The sequence below is a fragment of the Eucyclogobius newberryi genome, unplaced genomic scaffold (assembly GCF_026437365.1).
Source record: "Eucyclogobius newberryi isolate DKJ021-1_F unplaced genomic scaffold, fEucNew1.0.hap1 SCAF_13, whole genome shotgun sequence".
Classification (NCBI taxonomy): domain Eukaryota; kingdom Metazoa; phylum Chordata; class Actinopteri; order Gobiiformes; family Gobiidae; genus Eucyclogobius; species Eucyclogobius newberryi.
Window position 1 is genome coordinate 29,634,822 of NW_027315757.1, and position 18,860 is coordinate 29,653,681.

The 18,860-nt window shown below is 39.0% G+C and overlaps 1 protein-coding gene across 2 annotated transcripts in view; it reads right to left on the reverse strand.

Moving 5' to 3' along the window:
• The window catches only part of prkcab (protein kinase C, alpha, b), a 101,632-nt gene that overhangs the window by 34,564 nt on the left and 48,208 nt on the right, over nucleotides 1-18,860 (reverse strand). For both annotated transcript variants that reach the window (XM_072443368.1, XM_072443366.1), the window contains exon 4: nucleotides 269-380. In XM_072443368.1, coding sequence (XP_072299469.1) covers nucleotides 269-380 — 112 coding nt within the window. The remainder of the gene's footprint in view (nucleotides 1-268; nucleotides 381-18,860) is intronic.

Genomic DNA, 18,860 nt, shown 5'->3' on the forward strand with positions numbered 1-18,860 from the left:
GAGGAGAGTGGGCGGAGAGAACGGGAGCAGGGGAAAGGACGGTGGATTTGTGGTTCGAGAAGCACAGCTCACTATACGAGTACAGTAACAGTCGACTCCCATCTGTTTTCATCAGGGCCTGTTTGAGTATGCAGACAGCAGCACAGTGCGCACAAAGACACACAAAGACACACACACACACACACACAGACCCACACACAAACAAACATCTACAAAAACATCAACCCCCACACAAAGATAGGCCCCCCGCACACACGGGCGTACTCACTGTCACACTTCATGCCCTGATGGATGAGGCCGTACAGCAGCGAGCCGCAGTGGTCGCAGAACGTGGGGCTGCCGTACGTGTGGATCTTGAATTTGTGTTTGCTTCTGGGGTCCTGAGACAAGAACACATGACACACGGAACATTATTACACTTTAAATGGTACTTTGTGGGTGATTGGATTAGGGATAAGTGGTCTTTCTGTGGTGATATTGATAGTGGGACAGTATTTTTCGACAGGTTTTGTTCTATTTCTTTTGGAAATAGAGGAACAATTAAGCTAAAGCAGTAATGAGAAAGTAAAACATGTGTGCTATACCGGAGAAAATTAATTTGGTTCATTTGTAAACTTGACTTCGATCTGTGAGACACAACAAGACCAATATTGAAAAGCCGTATCATCAGACTATCTTTAGTTTAGATACTGTGTTGTTACTTCAAAGGAAAAATATTATGCATTATTTTTTTTGCCAAAAACGATATTATTTTGTCACAGCCTTGGAATCTGCTGGAGTAACTGAGTTTTGGCTTTATCTATGGGCGGCAGAAGGAATTACACAAGTTTAAAATACACATTCCAAAGTAGCCTGCTGACTATCTAATGTAGCTAGGCAGTTGTAATTAAACTAATTTGACAGCAGAAATGCCAAGAATGAGTCTGGCGATGTTTTATGGACTTAAAAACATTCAGAAAACGCTCAGAGTAAAGAGGACTTTCTAACCAGGACTCATCAAACTAGTTTGGACGAAGTTTGGAAGTCCAGGTATGTTTTTGATAAGGAAACAATGTAATAACATGATTAGAAGAGAAAAATATCCTCTTTGCATTATGCTAATTTACCCTTCATTGGCTTCATCCATGAATGCATTACATACATAACACTGGTCAGGACAAGCTGAAGGATTGAGCTGTTGTGCATCTTGGAGAACAAACACACACTCAAGGAATATAACACAGTCACGGCCACAGTGGAATCAAAATATAATGCTTAGTAAATACACTTTTACATGTTGGGCAAACGAAAACGAAGCAAATAATGAAAAAGCCTCCAGATGGATAGGAAATGTCAGGTCATTCACAGCGCGTGGGAATGTGTAAGGTTCGAACAGTTTCAAGCTTGGTGTCAGCGTTCTCCATCTTGTCATCCTGGACGCGGTCCCAGCAGCACTCCCCTCTAACAGTTACTAGACGAATATGCTAGTCTTCCAACTCCACACAACATTTGCTTGTAAATCAACAGAAGGTAGAGAGCGACTGGAGGCTGATGAAGAATAACGTGTTTTCAGCCGCGTACTTGGATGTTCTAATCAGCAAAGGCAATATGCACGTGTTTGCAATCAGCTGAGACGGCCGTGTAAAGCCAAGTAGGTTCAAGCTAATGAAATAACAACAAAACAAACATGGTGGTGATTAAGGCCCCTGCAAATGAGGCCTCGTGAACCCTCTGCCGACCTCGTCAGTCTAACGTGTGAGACCCACAGATCAATCCAAATCAACAGTGTTGATTAATTCAGAACATGTTATGCTGCACTCCAAGGACATTGAAAGTATTTCATCAACCCTGCAATTCTACAGCATCTATTTGAAAGAAAAAAATACCTGGAAAACCCAACCAGACTCAGAGGACATGCAAACTCCACACTTAAATAACCACCGACCAATCGTGTCAAGAGATAAACACTCCACATTTCCAAGATTAAAAAGGGCCCAAGTGTCAAGAATTGTGCCTGAAGTGTTTTAATCAGTGTCATAGTCAAAAAGCAAACAAAGAGAAGTCCCTTGCTTACAATGTTAAGTATAATCAGGTAAAAAACACTGCACATGATATGTATGCACAATGATTTGACTCGTTGATAATTGTGTCATGTTTATGTTCATTTCTTCATAGAGTCATATTTCCACAGGAATAACATCATTGTTAGCATTGATTGTCTTGCTCAAGTCTGATTAAATCATAACACATGACCTTCAGAGACACAATGGGTCTCATGCCTAAATGTTTGCTTTGAAAATGTTTGTAACTTTACAAGTACCGAGTGTACTTGTATGTAAGAGTCCTTCAGACTATTCTTTAGTTCTTTCAGAAGAACATGTTGGGGTGAAGGAGACCAACTGTGCAAAATTGCCATTTAGGAGCATATTCTGTGATTCATGTACTTTAGAGTAATCCTTATTCTCCTGTGGACAAGACGCCATTGCTTTGGCAGACCAAGTTTCACTGCTCCCTAGATTCCCCACTGATACACACCCACTGCTCTTTACTTACTTTGTTCTGCAATTTTATTTTCTTGAACTGTGACTCATGTAGGATTCGACAGTGTCGAATTTTGGCACAAATAAAAAAATAAAAAAAATTCCGTTGCTTGCTATCATAAACCTCAGTCAGCCCAGGTTTTCAACCCAGAAGTAAGTGGACTTGTTTTCTTATTAAGTCATTTTAGATCAGAAAAGGTTGTTCATTGTTAGTGAACAAAATTCATAGGTTAGGAACTTGCTTTGGTGATTTGGTGCAACATACAACAATGAACAATAATAAAAGCGAGATATATCAAAAAGGCATGCATTAAAGAACAACAATTTAAATTTATAATAAGATAAAAATAGACTTAGAATGTACACAGAATGTACAGTTAAATTTACAGCTGTAATGCAGGAAGTGAACAGTGTATTTAAAGTGATCGGTGTTAAGAAATGTGTCCAAAATATAACAGAATGATATGGCAGAGCACAATAGTCTTTACCAGCACATTAGTGTATTATTATACAAATATAATTTTACAGCCTCTTCTTTTGTTTTCTGAGCAAATTGTGTTGTTTTCTTTTCCATTTTAATTAAGTCTCAAGGACATTTCAAAAGTGTTCTGTGCCAAGAGTGATACATGTTAAGCCTCCTAATGAGCAAACTGCACACCCACAGAGCATTGACCAGCCATCTACCTACTGCACAAGGTGGGCCCAGTATTTGAATAAAATTTCCATTTTGGAACTGATGAAGAGGTGGGAAGTTGGCAGTGACTTTTACTACTCCATTTTTACATCAAATACAAAACAGAGCTTCACATAGTTACTGAATGTGACATGCAGCAGCCGTTAGACTGGAGTTAAAGCTGTGCTATGAATAAATGCATAGAAAATGTAGATTTCTGTGAAGCAACAACAGAAGACAGAGCGAAATAACAAAAATAACAAAGGAGACATGAAAAAAATATTGAATTGATCTAAAAGTGCAAAATTCAACACACTAACCACTGCCAACTTAAAGGCAATTTTAAGACACTAATTTACATTCTCAGAAGCACTGTGAGAAAGCTCTACACATCTCTACAAGCTTGGCACTATCTTAGATTGGGTCAATGGCTTGAAATGTGAATAGTAATATGATGCATTTAAGTTATTATTATATTTTTATACTCAATGTGTCTTACAGTTCATTAATGATTTCTCCTCTGTTATGATGCTCCAGTCACAAAAACAACAACATGACATTAAGACAGCTTTACATATTATTGTCTCAATCTTAACATTTCAACTAAGGAAAAAGCTCAAAACCTATTTCAATACCACAATACAAGAAAAACACTCAATACACAACAAAATGTGATTCTAATGTAATACAATTTGGTATGTTATTCCCCCCAATATTGATACTTGTACGATACTTGTATGTGCTTTGTATGTGCTTTGTTTTGGCTAGTTTGGGTCACACTTTATAATAACTACAGCTTAATTATCCTTAATAAAGCAAGAACAAACACCTAATTCATTGTGTTGTTCTTGCTTTTATTCTATTAATTTTTTTCTTCTCTCTTTTAAATAAAAAAAACACTATGAATGAAGTGTTTGTTCTTACTTTCTTGATTTTTATCTAATATTAGTGTTTTTGACAACGCTAGTTTGGGGGCAACAACATTCCTGAACTGTACGACGTTCAAAGAGTGTGGACAGGCCCTGTCAAAAACAGAGCGACAGGGGCAGTGAGGCTGAACAGGAGTCAGAGCCCTAAAGTGAGAAGCAGACAAAGTGACAATGAGCCCACTAATGACACACACAGCACCACCCGGAGGTGACTCGGGCTAATTAGCAAATGGACGACGACACAATGAAAAGTGTGATTTATATCAGTGCTTAATTGGGGTGATGTCTGATTTGTAAAACAGGTTAAAAGACATGGATTAATTAATTACGTCCTTTAAGAATTGGTTAGTCTTTTTCAGGGTCAATTTGTTGGAATTAATTGCCTAGAATAGTTTCAGCCAGGAGTCAGTGACCACTTTCAACAGATTTGTAATAAAAAATGACTACAATACTACTATTGTGTCACCTAAAATAAAGATGCTTCATACACGTGAATGGGGAACGTGTATGAAGCAACACACAAAAAAAGAAGAGATAATGGATGAGAAAGGAAGGTTGCCTGAAACCAGACAAATTGCTCCACATAAATAAAACACCTACTGATTCTCAAAAATATTATTGCAGAAAGTCTTTTTGAGAGAGATAAAACAATAATAATATGCAACCAAATTACAATGGTTGTCAAAAAAAACACAGGTCTAAAAGATGATATATCTTTCCTCAAGGGTGAAGCATGAGGGAATTTCTATTTGTTGTCTTGGAACTATTTCTGCTTCACAAATAGACCCGGGAGAGCGGAAAACTCTCCCCTGACATCTACAGTGCGGAACAGACTTCCCCAAAACATCAACACAACTCAATTAGAGTTTTATTGTGGATAAGAGAGCGGTTTGTTTGTTTTCTGTGATGGACTTTGTGGGAACAAAGCAAAGGACTTGGTCACAGTGAAAAAGTTTGATTAAAAAAAGAAACAATCAGACAACAGAGTGAATAAAACAAAGGATAAAAACAAAACAGAGCGCTGTTCGCATGTTGAAATTCCTCTAGGTGGAATGCATTGTGCAGCTGAGCCCGTGTGGGTTGTGGCTCGGAGGATTTACACATATTTTTCCTCTGGTGAAAAGTGCAAAACAACTCGTGCTGTCAGCAGGAGTCAAGCGCACATTCAGGGCACACAGAGCGCGCTGGGGCCTCTGCGATTGCAATGACCAGAGGTGGTGCTGCTCACAGTATGAATGTGTTCCAAGGTATCTGTTTTAGCAGGCAACAACAACAACAACAGCAACAACAACAACAACCGCAATTAAAGTTGAATAATAGTTTACTGTCATACTGTGGAACATTCCAGATAAAGAAATAACACACCAATGGAAACAAGAAGGTTACAGAGAGTGCATTTTTAAACCCTATTTTTAAACCCTAGTGTGTGTCTGCGCTTTATCCCTCATAGTGTTTGAAAAGGGCTGATGTAACACAACTAGACGTACGGATTTCACAATGTAAAAACATGATGAAAAAATGGAGATGTCCAAACGAGGGCTGTAGACTAGGGCTGGGTCATGTGGTGATACAGATCCAATCGTGATCTCATTCCTGTGACGATATATTTAGGTCAAATTGACATCGTAAGTCACAAGTGCTTATGAATGTAGCTCTATGTTCAAATAAAATACACTTTTCCCCACGGGCACCTCCCATTGGTCAGCCTATGAAATGCTCTGATAACATTTAAAACCAGAACATGAACTATATAACTCGTGTAATATATGTTGCATAACCTCTACATGTATACACTACAATTAAAGTTGATTGAGGGCTTTGTTAGCTAAACCACTATTCAAACAAAACATACACAATGTTTACACAGTGTTTATTCTTCAACGCAGATGCCAGGCTGACTCCTAACACTAAAAAGACATGTGGACAGATTACTGGTTACTGGTGATGACAGTCCATTTAGAAGGACAAATGGATGCTTCATAAAAGCGCAGTGCGGTTCAGTTGAGGGAAAAAACTCATCGTGACCATTAGCACAGTGACCTTTAGTGAGCTAAAGCTGTCTGCGCTAATGAAAAGTCCATATTGACAATCAGTGACTGGATCAGTAGCTGACAGGTCAGTCTATAGAATCTTGAAGTTGATAGTAAGACTTCACATGACACTTTACAGTCACTTAAAAGGTATCAAATAAATCAATGACACACCAATATTGGCTCAACTGCATGCTTGTATATGGCAAAGTATTATTCTGATAAAGGTGAACAATAATACAATACTATTATTACCCGTACCATACTACAGCTTCTCCCACTGGTACAACGAACACAAATACAACTTTATCACTACTGTTCCTTCTGCTATAATACAGTGTTACTATTACGATGCATTCATTGCTTATTACCTACGCCCAAGACTACACACATTTACTCTAAAATGTATAAATGAACGCCAGAAAAACCCTCCATTGGAAATAACCTATCTCGAATGGAATTATCAAACTGAAGTAGCAACAGATTTACAAGTAATGCTGTCAATCCACTGAAGCTCTGAAAAAAGATAAGTGGCAGTAAAAAAATCATAACTCTAACGGTCAAACACTAATACTCAAGCACATTTCAAGCACAAGTTTTTCAATACCACCAGTAAAGCTGGAGAAGGTTTTCTTTCATGGCATTCATTTTAGAAAGCAATTTTATTCCTCTGGTCCAAAGATGATCCATAGAAAACATCAAAGAGGGGAGAGAAACTAGAAAAACATTGCACTGTCAGATTTGAGTTGTTTACTGGGCACAATTTAAATGATTCCAGACAGTTTATATTAACAACTGTTTCTGTCAAACAAAACCTAGTGACAAAAAATATCAGACCGGTCACAGTCATCGATCCATCATCAGCGCAGAGGACAGTAAAATGTAATTGTTCAGACGCAGGTGCTCGGCCCTTAATCCTCTTCCAGTGGCGCCCTAATTACCCACAGTTCCAGTCTCCCTGAACGTCCCACACCCTTTTATCACGCACATCTTTCATCATCAAACGCAGCATTTAATTAGACTGACTAAGATATGAAGCATGTTTGTGTTTTGCATGTGTGGGGGCTACTCTCTGCATGTTCCATGATACTAACATTTCCAACTAAATTTAGACATTGAGGAATAGGCTCGACACTCATTTTAACTATAGTCGGGCTGTAATGTATTTCGTAATCGTTATCTGCACTATATCTATTCTACAACACATGCCAAAAGAGCTTTTAAGATAGATAGACCATTTATTGATCCTGAAGGAAATTAAAATTCAGCTGCAGAAACCTTTTCACTGCGCTACTCCTTGTATCTGAGGTCAAAGGTCTCAGTGCAGCTTAGTCGATACCTTAGTCAGGTATTATTTATAACCAAGTCAGGGGCATCATTATATTATATACAATTGTTCATTAAACATACACTTCATTGGTAAATATTCTCTATCTAGAAGCCTTCAGTCGCCATATTTCAACTGTTATTTGGTTTTAATAAAGTTTTAAAATGTCAGTATACAATAGGAATAATAGTTTGACAAGTCGACTAATCAAAAACATAATCGACTCCAACAATAAGTTGTAGCACTGGACAACATCCAAGACGCTATTTTCAAAATAATAGTACTTTCTTTATGCTACCATGTGGTCTTTTACTAGTTCTGACTAGTTATGTCTTGAACTTTATGTCTTGAAATATTTGCAACATAACATTAAGGACAACAACAAACACTGTATATCAGCAAAGACATAGCGCAAATTCATTCTCAATAAGGATTTCCCAAGATTTAAAAGCACATAAAATGACAACAACAAGAAAGCGCTTACACGTGTTTAAGTCATTAGAGCTCAGTGGTTTAACTGATGTTGGGACTATTGGATGGATTTGCCCTGATCTTGTTTCACCACAGCAATCTAAAGCTCAAGAACCTTCTAAAACTGTCCAAGAAAGGTCAGATTTTGTCCTATTTATGTCATTTTTTTTAGTATTGATACTTGCTCAAATGATGATCGGTTTTCTATTGTAGTATTGATTAGTATCTGCAGTTTGACAGCCCTTTGCTCGCGCTGTCTCAGAAGAATAGAATACTTTGGGGGTTATGGGTGCATGCGTTGACTTGAGGGGATCTCAGGCCGGCACTTGTCAGAGCCCATTAGGTGTAAACCATAGTAATGGGGCCAGCTCTGCGCACTGGTAATTGAACTAAATGGCTGTGAGAGCGGCCCGAGCTGTTTGGAGCATAGTTGACTTTGTGGAGAGGAAGTGAAGATGCCACTTAGAGTAATGGGGCCATGTAGAAGCAGCACGGACACTTTAAAAGCCAGACCATTTGTTATGTAGCTGGCGAGGTATTCAGGAGCGGGATGTATACAAGGAGTTTGCACACCCGTATTTTCAGATAAAAAGGTGTAAAGCGAGTAAAAATGATAGAGGGCATAGTGGCAAAGAGCACTATTCTGCCCAGTCATGCTACGTAAAACCATTTACCTGCCCCTGTTCAGTCAAACCTAAAAGAGTACTTTTTATTGAATTATTTAAATCAGTTTCTGACAGGGCATTGACTCAAACGGCTTTTCTATGGCTTTATGCAGACTTTATGTAAGCACTAAAAGCATAATTAGTGTAACTCTACTACCGGTCCCCCCTACGATACGCTCGGAAAATTTCAGACAAGCCATGTTTCCGATTTCTTAAAGTCCATTATATTTGACTTGTATGCTCATCACCAATTCTGATCATTGACTAGCGTTTTATAGATAACTCTTTGCAATGAAGGTGAATTGGAGTTTGTAAATGCAGCTGCACTTTTGCAACATGTCAGCAACACAACTGACAAGAAAGATGTTCGGACACTTGAGCAGTTGATGCTAATTTAATTTACAAGTGTCTGGCACCAGAAAGAAGTGGCATTTTTCAAGTCGTTTCCGTTGTCTGTTGAAATGAAGGAAAAGCATTTGTTTGTGGAGCCAAACATAAACCAATAATGAGAGGGTTCAAGATTGTAGATTTCAATTTTGGATATTTCCTTCAGTGAAGCTCACATAAAGTAGTGCTACACGGGCCCTTGACCACCATCTGAGATTATAACAAACTTTGATCACTCTTACACAACTAATATACACTTATTTTTTGTAAAACATCTGATCAAAGTAAAAAAAAAAGTTGTTTCCTTTTCTTCAAGACACACAGTCTCTCTACTTGCACCAATTAGCTGAATACAAAAATAGCATATTGTGAATGAGGCAACAAGAAGAGGACCTTTGGCATTCACAGTCGAGCTAAAAATAATGACGTTAGACCCAGACATGCTGAGAGTAAATGCTAGCTAAGAATATGCAATGAACTCTAGTTTGGACCCCTGGCTCACCGGAGGATAATTATACGTTTACAAAATAAAAGTCAGACATTCACTGGGCAGTTTTATGAATATGTGTGATAGAAGTTGGAGGAAAAACTAAACTTTTCAAGTCATCTATCAGCTGCTGTCCCACAGTGCATTGCAGCAGCCCCAGTTTTACCCTGGGTTTCTACGGTATCTTTATTAGCTGCATCTTACAGGCTAGAGCGGACGACTGCTGTTAGCATACGTGCACGTTAATCACTGCGACATTTCCGCAGAAAACCAAGGAGGACAGGCCCCAGGTGGTTCTCCCACACACACTATATTTAACCAATATGAACAAAGCACAAGGTGTTACAGCAGCTGCAAGAACCAAACCGTACAGGTGCATATTTAGTCAATTGAATTATATCAGGATCTTATCTGCACTTTACACAGTCTTTATGAGGGCTTTTGAATGGAAGGCCAGGATGGGTTTGAATATACAGCCGTGTCAGTAACATTTATTTGTCCTAATGGGGAAATTCCAGTGTTGTACTCCTCAGTTCAGCAGTAGAATGGAGACATGCTATAACAAAAAAAAAACAGATGAATAACTAATACAGTTAGACTTTAATCGAACAATAGTGTAAATGTAGAGTAAAAATATAAATTTACAACACTATTATGCAAAATATATGGCTCTGACTATGTTTATGAACATATGGACTATAACAGTGTAGCATAAGGACAGAATAAATACATGGTAAAGTGACTTGTATTGTACTGCTGGTGATTCACATTATGCAGTAGTATTGTATATGCTCACTACAGGTGGATGACACATGTACAGGGCTGCAGTGTTAGCAGTGTTCACTGTACAGTCTGACAGGAGTAAAGACCTGCAGAACGTCTCCTTCACACAGCAAGGGTGGATCAGTCTGTCACTGCAGCTGCTCTCCAGAGCCGACAGTCCTGCAGCATAGATGTGAGTTTAGCCAGGACCCTTCTGTCCCCCACCTCCTGCACCGAGTCCAGAGTACATGACCTTGTCCAGCTTCTTCCTCTCCCTCTCTGTGATGCTGCTGCTCCAGCAGCAGACCACACGTTAAAGGAGGCTCATGCTGTTGTAATAGCAATTATAAAAGAAGCAGTAGCAGTGCAGTACTGTCTTACTAATATTACAAAGTGCCACTTCAGAATGCAGTACTATTTGCAATAATTGCAGCAAAATAAACAAACAATTGCCTGACTGATATGTCAAATAACTTATTATTATCTAATTATTTATTGACCTTTCTTTAACCAGAAAAGAGATTCATAATCTCTTTTTCAGGGGAGTCCTGGCCCCAGGTTTGTATTGTTTCCCCCTCAGTGTCTTCTATCTAAATGGCGAGCAGGCAGATAGCATCACCAGACAAAGTTACAGGTCAGATCTGTGGAGAGTGCCAGCACTCACAGGCCAGCACTCACAGTATGTTTGTCAGTATTTATGTGAAATCAAGTTTAATGGCATTGTAGAACATTCAAGGTGAATGCCAGGCCACCAGAATAGTTATGCAGGGCCCCTTTAATATGTGTTTACTGAACTAAGATAATAAAGTACTTTTGTTGTGTGTACAGTTCTAGGACTCGATGTTTGTTAATGTACTCAGCCTGTCTGTTCAGTCTATTATGACTTTATAACAGCTCTGCTTGTGTACAAGTCTCTCTGTGGCCAAGCACCAAAGTACATCTCGGACATGTTAGTGCCATTTGAATCATCTTGGACTCTGAGGACCTCAGGGACCAGCCTCCTGCTGGTGCCCAGAGTCAGGACTAAACATGGACCGGCCTCCTGCTGGTGCTCAGAGTCAGGACTAAACATGGACCGGCCTCCTGCTGGTGCTCAGAGTCAGGACTAAACATGGACCGGCCTCCTGCTGGTGCTCAGAGTCAGGACTAAACATGGACCGGCCTCCTGCTGGTGCTCAGAGTCAGGACTAAACATGGACCGGCCTCCTGCTGGTGCTCAGAGTCAGGACTAAACATGGACCGGCCTCCTGCTGGTGCTCAGAGTCAGGACTAAACATGGACCGGCCTCCTGCTGGTGCTCAGAGTCAGGACTAAACATGGACCGGCCTCCTGCTGGTGCTCAGAGTCAGGACTAAACATGGACCGGCCTCCTGCTGGTGCCAGAGTCAGGGAATATGCGTTCCAATTCCTGGTTTGTTATATTTTAAATAATGTGTTAATGTGTTTTTATGTTTTTAGTTATCTATTGTGACTTGTGACGTTGTATGAAGGTTTTTGTCCGTTTTTAACACTGCAAAGCACCTTGAATTGCACTTTGTACGAATTGTGCTCTATAAATAAAATGTGATTGATTTGATAGATATAACACCAGGCCTCTCAGGATTGTATTCTAATCACCTCTTTGATAAATCCTTCTGATGAGAACTGGGAGCATGGCTTTACGCCTGGTCTTTAGGCTGTGCATCAAACCACGAGCCAACAGCAGCACATTTATGTTTTGTACAGCGCATGAAGGGTATGCAATTACACAATCCTCACGGGCCATCTACAGAAGTGTAGAGGTGATGGAGCAGGCATGGATTAACATCAGCATAAAAGGCCAAGATGTGTTTGCTGGTTAACAAATAAGGGATAAATGGTTGTTGGGTTTGTCTGGAGTAGGTGAGGCGGTTCAGTGTGGAGTTTACAAAGTTTTCCCTGTGTCTGGGTGGGTTCCCTTTGGATTCTCCAGTTTCTGTCATCATCATAAAACAATAGGCTAATCCTACATCTTTGTCTGATAATTAACCCTCAGTTTAAAGACATGTTTTAACACATTTCTGTTGGATTGATAATACTGGCTGGATAGTTTTATCAGGATACTCCCAAAAATATGGCAGTATGAATTTTTGTCAATATCATCCACCCCTAAATATTCTGTAACGACATGCTGACAAGGCTAATCCAGATCACATTACTTCCTTATATTTTAGGTGTTTATACAACCGATTGTTTTAAGTAACTTAGCTCAGCTTTAAAGACTTCGTTTTTCTTGTTCCAGTATTTCCTGTGTGACTTCTAGAAGCTTGATTTTCTGTACATTTTTCCAAACAACCCAGAGTGTGTCTTACATTTTCATGCAGATAGCGTTTCCTTTCCTTTCCTTATCCCACTGCCCACAACCCACTTGCCTTGTGCTTGCAGTGATTCGACTGTGTTTCTGGTTAATGCCCTAGCTGGCCAGAGACCTTTTGGCCCTGATGTTTCTGTCCCGAATCCAAGCCTCAGACGATTAGTGCGGTGCCACTTGACTGTGTGAGTAATGTTTGTGTGGTAGCGTTCACGTCTCTGCAATTACATAAAAACACAGCTGCTAGAGGGGATTTCCTTGGCACTGAGAATTACAGCACATTTTCCCACCTCACCGACGCCTGTATTTAACAAAAGATATACAAGCAATCTCGGAAAGCTTTCAGATCATCAAAGAGTTATGTGGTTTTAGAACGGAGCCCAAAGATGGACAGCTGGCCAGGCAGTGGGCTGCTAATCCACGAGGTGTTATTGACGGGGTAATCCTCACTTGGATCGCTCATGCATTCGATACTCAATCAGGCACGTATCAGTGATGTGCTCTCAAAGGAATTGACCCTTGACCTCCAGATGTACATTTCATTAAGGCTGTGGTATATTGCTTTGCCGATAATTAATTCCCCTCCCTAGAGTCGGTGTGTATACAGAAATGTATGAAGGACCCTGAGAGCCACGTTAAATGGGATAAAGCTTTTACTAAACGTGTCTTTAATAGACATTTTATATATAAGCTAACAGATGCTTTATTATAGTTTTATTTAATATGTTTAAAGTATTACTTTCTCCAATTAACCTCTCCATTTAGCTTTGCCGTGGCTCTACTGGACCTCTTGGCTAATGTCATTAAATGATAATGAAAGGGAACTCTCTGATTGGTTTAATAGTTGGTTTACAAGTTGCTCTGACCAGTCAGAGCGCTCATTATTTACTTTACTTTAGCAGAACCAGGAGAGCGACAGAGAAGCAAATACACTTAGCAAAAGATTTTCCTAAAATTTGTAAACATTATATTTATATGTCATATTAATTCATTAAATTATGTTTTAAAAGCGTTTTGATACAATTTTTGTGAATATATTTATCAAATTATGTTTTAAAAGTTGTAAAAGGGGTAAATAGTAGCTAGCACAAGACTAGTATTACATAGTCTTGTGCTAGCTATTTTTACTTTATTTTATTTTATTTTACTTCCCCTCTCCATTCCCTATTAAGATAGGAGAGGAGTTTTGTTAATAAGAGTTTTTTGTTTTTGTTCATAAGAGTTCTATTAAGAGTGTGTTTTGAAACTTCCTATAATCTGTCCTTTCCTCCTGTTTCTACTGCGTTGTAACAACGAAATTTCCCCTTGTGTGGACATTAAAGGATTATCTTATCTCATTTTATCTTAATGTCAAGGGCTGGACTCAAACCCACGATGCCACGGTAGCAGCAACCACACATGTGCAATTCCCTAAGCCACTGCACCACTGTCGAAGCACAGTAAATTGCCTTTAAAACATTTTTTTAATATATAAAAGCATGTGTTAAGTTATGTATTAAATCATATTTTTAAGAATCCTTTAGTTAAAACCGTTTTGTGCATAAAAACTGATTACACCTGTAGTTTCATCTGCACAAACACGTTCTGAAACACCTGTCAATACATACTTCAGTCAATTCTCTATGAAGCGTTCATAATGGGAACTTTGAACAGAATTTGATTATTAAAACACAAATTGCAACCACAATTCAGAAAAGAAATCTATCAGATATTTTCCCCACATGGTTCAGTTGTACTGTTTAGTCATGCATTAGGAAGAAAAATAAAGCACTGATGTTAGTTAAACATCAAAACACTAAAACAATGTTGATTGGTAGTTATACAAGTCATTTTGCTTGATTAGCATTTGTTTATCTTGCAGCTTTTCTGGTGTTTACCTGAACAGATTTTACACTGTACTCCCTGTTGATTATTATTTCTGTGCTGAGACATAATTTGCATGTTGTTATCCGACAATTATTTCCAGTGAAATGTCATCCATGAATACAGTTGTCTTTGTCAGAACTAATCAAGCCAAAATAACCTCCATTCTGGATCGAGACAAGGTCAGTATGGGATTGTGTCTTCATTACTTCAGAGGTCATCTTAGTTTGTCTGTTACCAAAACAGCTCAAAAAAGTAATGGTCATATTTTTGATTGATATTTTAAAGGTGGTATGGACGATTTTTTTCAGCAAATTTTTTATCATATTTCCTCGTGTCGTGGATAAATCATTTGTCCTGCCACGTATCAATCATAAAACGCACCTATCGCTCACCTGCAGCCGCATCAGGCTCGTCCCCACGTTTCCGTGTGTCTAAGCGCATGGATCTATCATAATATAGTTCCCTCAGTGTACGGGGCAAAATGAAGACAGTTCAAGCTGACGCAGAAGTGGACAGAAATCTACGGGAGACGAGCGATGCGATGCACTCCGTTGCGCTAATAAACAAACACACGTGTGTTGTATCAGTCCGCACGGGGGAGTGCACATGCGCACTTCCGCCTGCGTTCTCAAATCGCCGAAAAATTGTCCATACCGCCTTTAAGTAAAGGTGTTTTATTTAATGGGTCATTAAAGTGGAAAATGGTTAGGATTAGAATCTTAAGTGTAAGCTGTAACTCAATTGAGCTTTTAACGGCTTGATCTCTCATTCAAATCCATATCTGGGCACAAGATCTTGGCTTTGGAGAAGGCCTTTCTTCTCCATCTTTCTCTAGTAACACCTTCACTCTCTCCAAACAAAATGAATGCACTTGATTCTAGTTTGTAGTAACAATGGCCCTACTTACGGCCTTCTTAAAAAGGTTATGTTCTTCTGGAAGAATAAATCCTACCAATAATCAAGAGCAAAGCGATTCTGCTGTTTTAGAATATTATCAGTCTTATATTACCACCAAAATTGTAATTCCTAAATGATTGTTTGTTATATTTTACAACTTATTTCATATAAAATATATATTTAATTATATTTTATGAGCACCTCCCTGTGACCCCCATGACCTCGTGGAAAACTCAGTAAAACTATGAAAGTCTTGGTTTATTTCGTTAAGTTGGTGATTTAAATATACTTCCACTGAATGTGCTACCTTATGTAATTGTGTAATTGCTGCTGATAGACGCAGAACTTCTTCATTCACTCTCTTTTTTCCCGCCTTGCTCAAGCTCAGTGTCACATGTTCTCTCGAGCCCATATTTGGAAGTTTAGGGGATATTTCTTAGCAAATACATATTCATTTTGATGTAAATACGAATGTAAATTAGTGACGTGGTGTTCGTTGCCTCGTGTTATTAAATTTCGTGCTTCTTGAAACAGATGTAGAGTTCTCTCAGCATTTTCTTAGACTGGAAGTTATGAAGATTTTTCTCTTGAATGAAGCCAAATGACATTTTGTTCAATTTAAAGAACGTCCAATATGATTTGTTTTAGCTGATATGGATATCCGATATTTGTCTTACTGTCATGATCAATAACATACAAGTAATAAGACCACACATTTAGGGTAAGTTATAAGTTCACAAATTAACTTTTCACTTTTGTAATACATTATATTTGTTGCAGTATTGTGTAAATATACAGACATATTTTTACACTAAAAATCAAATCTGAAGAACTGATGACACATGAGCTCACACATTGGTGCTAAATGTTCTCTGATATCACCAATACGCCACAACCAATTCACCCTCCGTAGTTCAATTAGACAAAAATCGGATCCCTCAGATTAATCCTCACAATCACATGATTCAGAAATAACAGACACAATATGATCATCCACATTATGTCAATGTTTTGATAAGTTGATGCAATAATTGTGCTGGAGATGCTTGGCAGAATATTACAGGTCTTTTGACTTTTTGGGCCGGTCTATTCTTGTCAGATGGGGCGGTGCAAACTAAACTGACTAATGACGCGAACCGGGCTGCGGCAGGAGGACGGCAGCGGTGACAGCGTAATGAGGCTACAGGGCTTCTGAGCTCACAAAGATACACTCAGAGCAGCAGACGATAAAAGATGGCCGAAACAGCCAGGGAACGCACTCTTATGTTCTGTGTTTTGTGTAATGATTCCCTACAGCGCGGCATTAGGAAAAGACATAATAATCAAAGCATATTCTGCATTATGATGTTGGGCAGGAGATTTACGCTTCATTAGACTCTTTATTTGTGTCTAGTGCTAAAGGCATTACACATTCATAACTCACAATTTTCAACACAATCAATATTAACACTTGGAATCAGCATTTTACACAGACTTAGCATTTTGAATTACAGGAATTAAAAAAGAGTCGGTATTGGATTTGTATTTTTGCCGCCAAAGTACATTGTCTCCAGTGTTCAGGAGCATTTTGTCAAGTGACAGCTCAAACCGGAGTTTACACTTGCTATTTCTGTAGCGTGTCTTGGGTTGGTGCGAGATGATTCAGCCTCTGTAACGGTTTGAAAAGGGCTGTCCTGGTGTCGACACAGCCAGAGACCGGAGCAGTCCCTGCAGTTCAGGTGCGTCACTGCTCAAGGCGACAAACAACAAAAAGGAAACGTGGTGCTGGATTGGGCTGTACAGCTGCTTTTGGACCAATGTATGAAGATGAATGACTCAGAATGACATTATCATAGCTGCAATTTTAGAAGCAAAATTCAGTATTTGATCTAGACAAAAGCAGCGAGCTAAATGTACCTGGCTGTTTAGGTCGTATCACATACATTTTTATCCTTCAGAAAGTTTGATTTCATAAAGCTGGTCATAAAGTTGAGGAGTAGTTACATGTTGAGCAATGGGAATAAAAGAAAATTAAAGATTTCACAGTTGTTTGGTCACGCCTTCAGTAATCGTGAGGAATTGTTAATTGTGGTGTTTTTTCTCACCATAATTGATTGATATTGTGACATCCCTAAGAGTCACACACCAAATGCTTCTTATTCTCAATGTATTTTTCACCCCAAAATAGTGCAGAGTAGCCTAAAAAAGCTAATGTCAGAGGCCTGTGAAACAATCGAGGTGACGCTTTGGCAGATTGTACAAAGTGGAGCTCGTTTTGATCGTTCTCAAGGGTTTTCACCGTCTCTCCGGAAACATATTGTGAGTTTGGACATTTTCACAACAGCAGCAGCTCAAATAGAAGAACATTCATAACTAGCATAATACAAGCATCATTTTACAAGCACAGGTTTTCCTATATTAGGTTTTGCTCATGTCGACGGTGAGGACGGCGGGGGGTAAGGAAGCGAAAATAGAAGTCTGAGATTTTGAGGCGATGTCCCTGAAAGAGCAGCGCTAACCGCGGCGTCTTTGTTGGAGGGACGGAGACAGGCAGAGACTCAGCGTGGCGTCTCTCTCCCGCCGCTCACTACGACAATGCTCTGCTCAGGGTTTAGCCTCAGGTGACTCTGTTTAAGGAGGCACAAAGACCCACTGCCTTTGGATTAGATAATCAGCTTGAAAACTAAATCACAAAATGGAAGCATCCTTTTTTGGCATCATGTAATATGTATTGTTTAACCGTGAATGAATCAAGACTCCCATGAGTAAAAGCAATATTTGATTAGAAAACTATATATCCAAGGACACAGATAGGTAATATCTAGTAAAAATGTATTTGTTAATGTGTTCAGGGAAATGGACAAGCTCAGCGGTCATTTATCATGTAGAATTGATTTTGCCATCTCGAATTAATGCAGAATGTTTGAATAACTTAGCGGTTTATGAAGATTCAGAAACAGATTTGAATAAAATGACAGGTCTTGTGCTCACTTGTGCTTACTAAACCTGATTAGCCCCAAGTTTTTCAAACATTCACTATACATTTTCTTCAGAAAAATTAATGGAGAATGTGTTTCTGGAACAAAGCGGTGGGCAGTCATTGTTGAGCTGCGTTGCCCTCGTTGTTTTGATACGAACGGGCCATGCATGTCCCTGATTGGCTAATCCACCGGTCAATCACGTCCATCTCAACTCGTGAAGATGAAACCCGTGTCCAGACTCACATCTTTGTAAAGAACTGGACAAGTGCTGACCAGGCAAATATAATATACTGTCCCTTTAAAGTTCGCTCTACAACAAGCACTGTTAGCCCTGAACATCAGCTTCATAATCATGTGCAATACTGTGACATAAGAGTGTTATTATTATTTTCATTAAGAGTATAAGAGGTTTTTTATACGTTTTTCTACAAGATTGTATCTGTTTTTTTTTTATTATTTACTTCGGTGCCTAATCTGTTTCTGTACCTCTGAGTTGCAACAGTGGAATTTCCCCATTGTGGGACAAAAAAAGGTTATCTTATCTTAAGTAGTGAATTA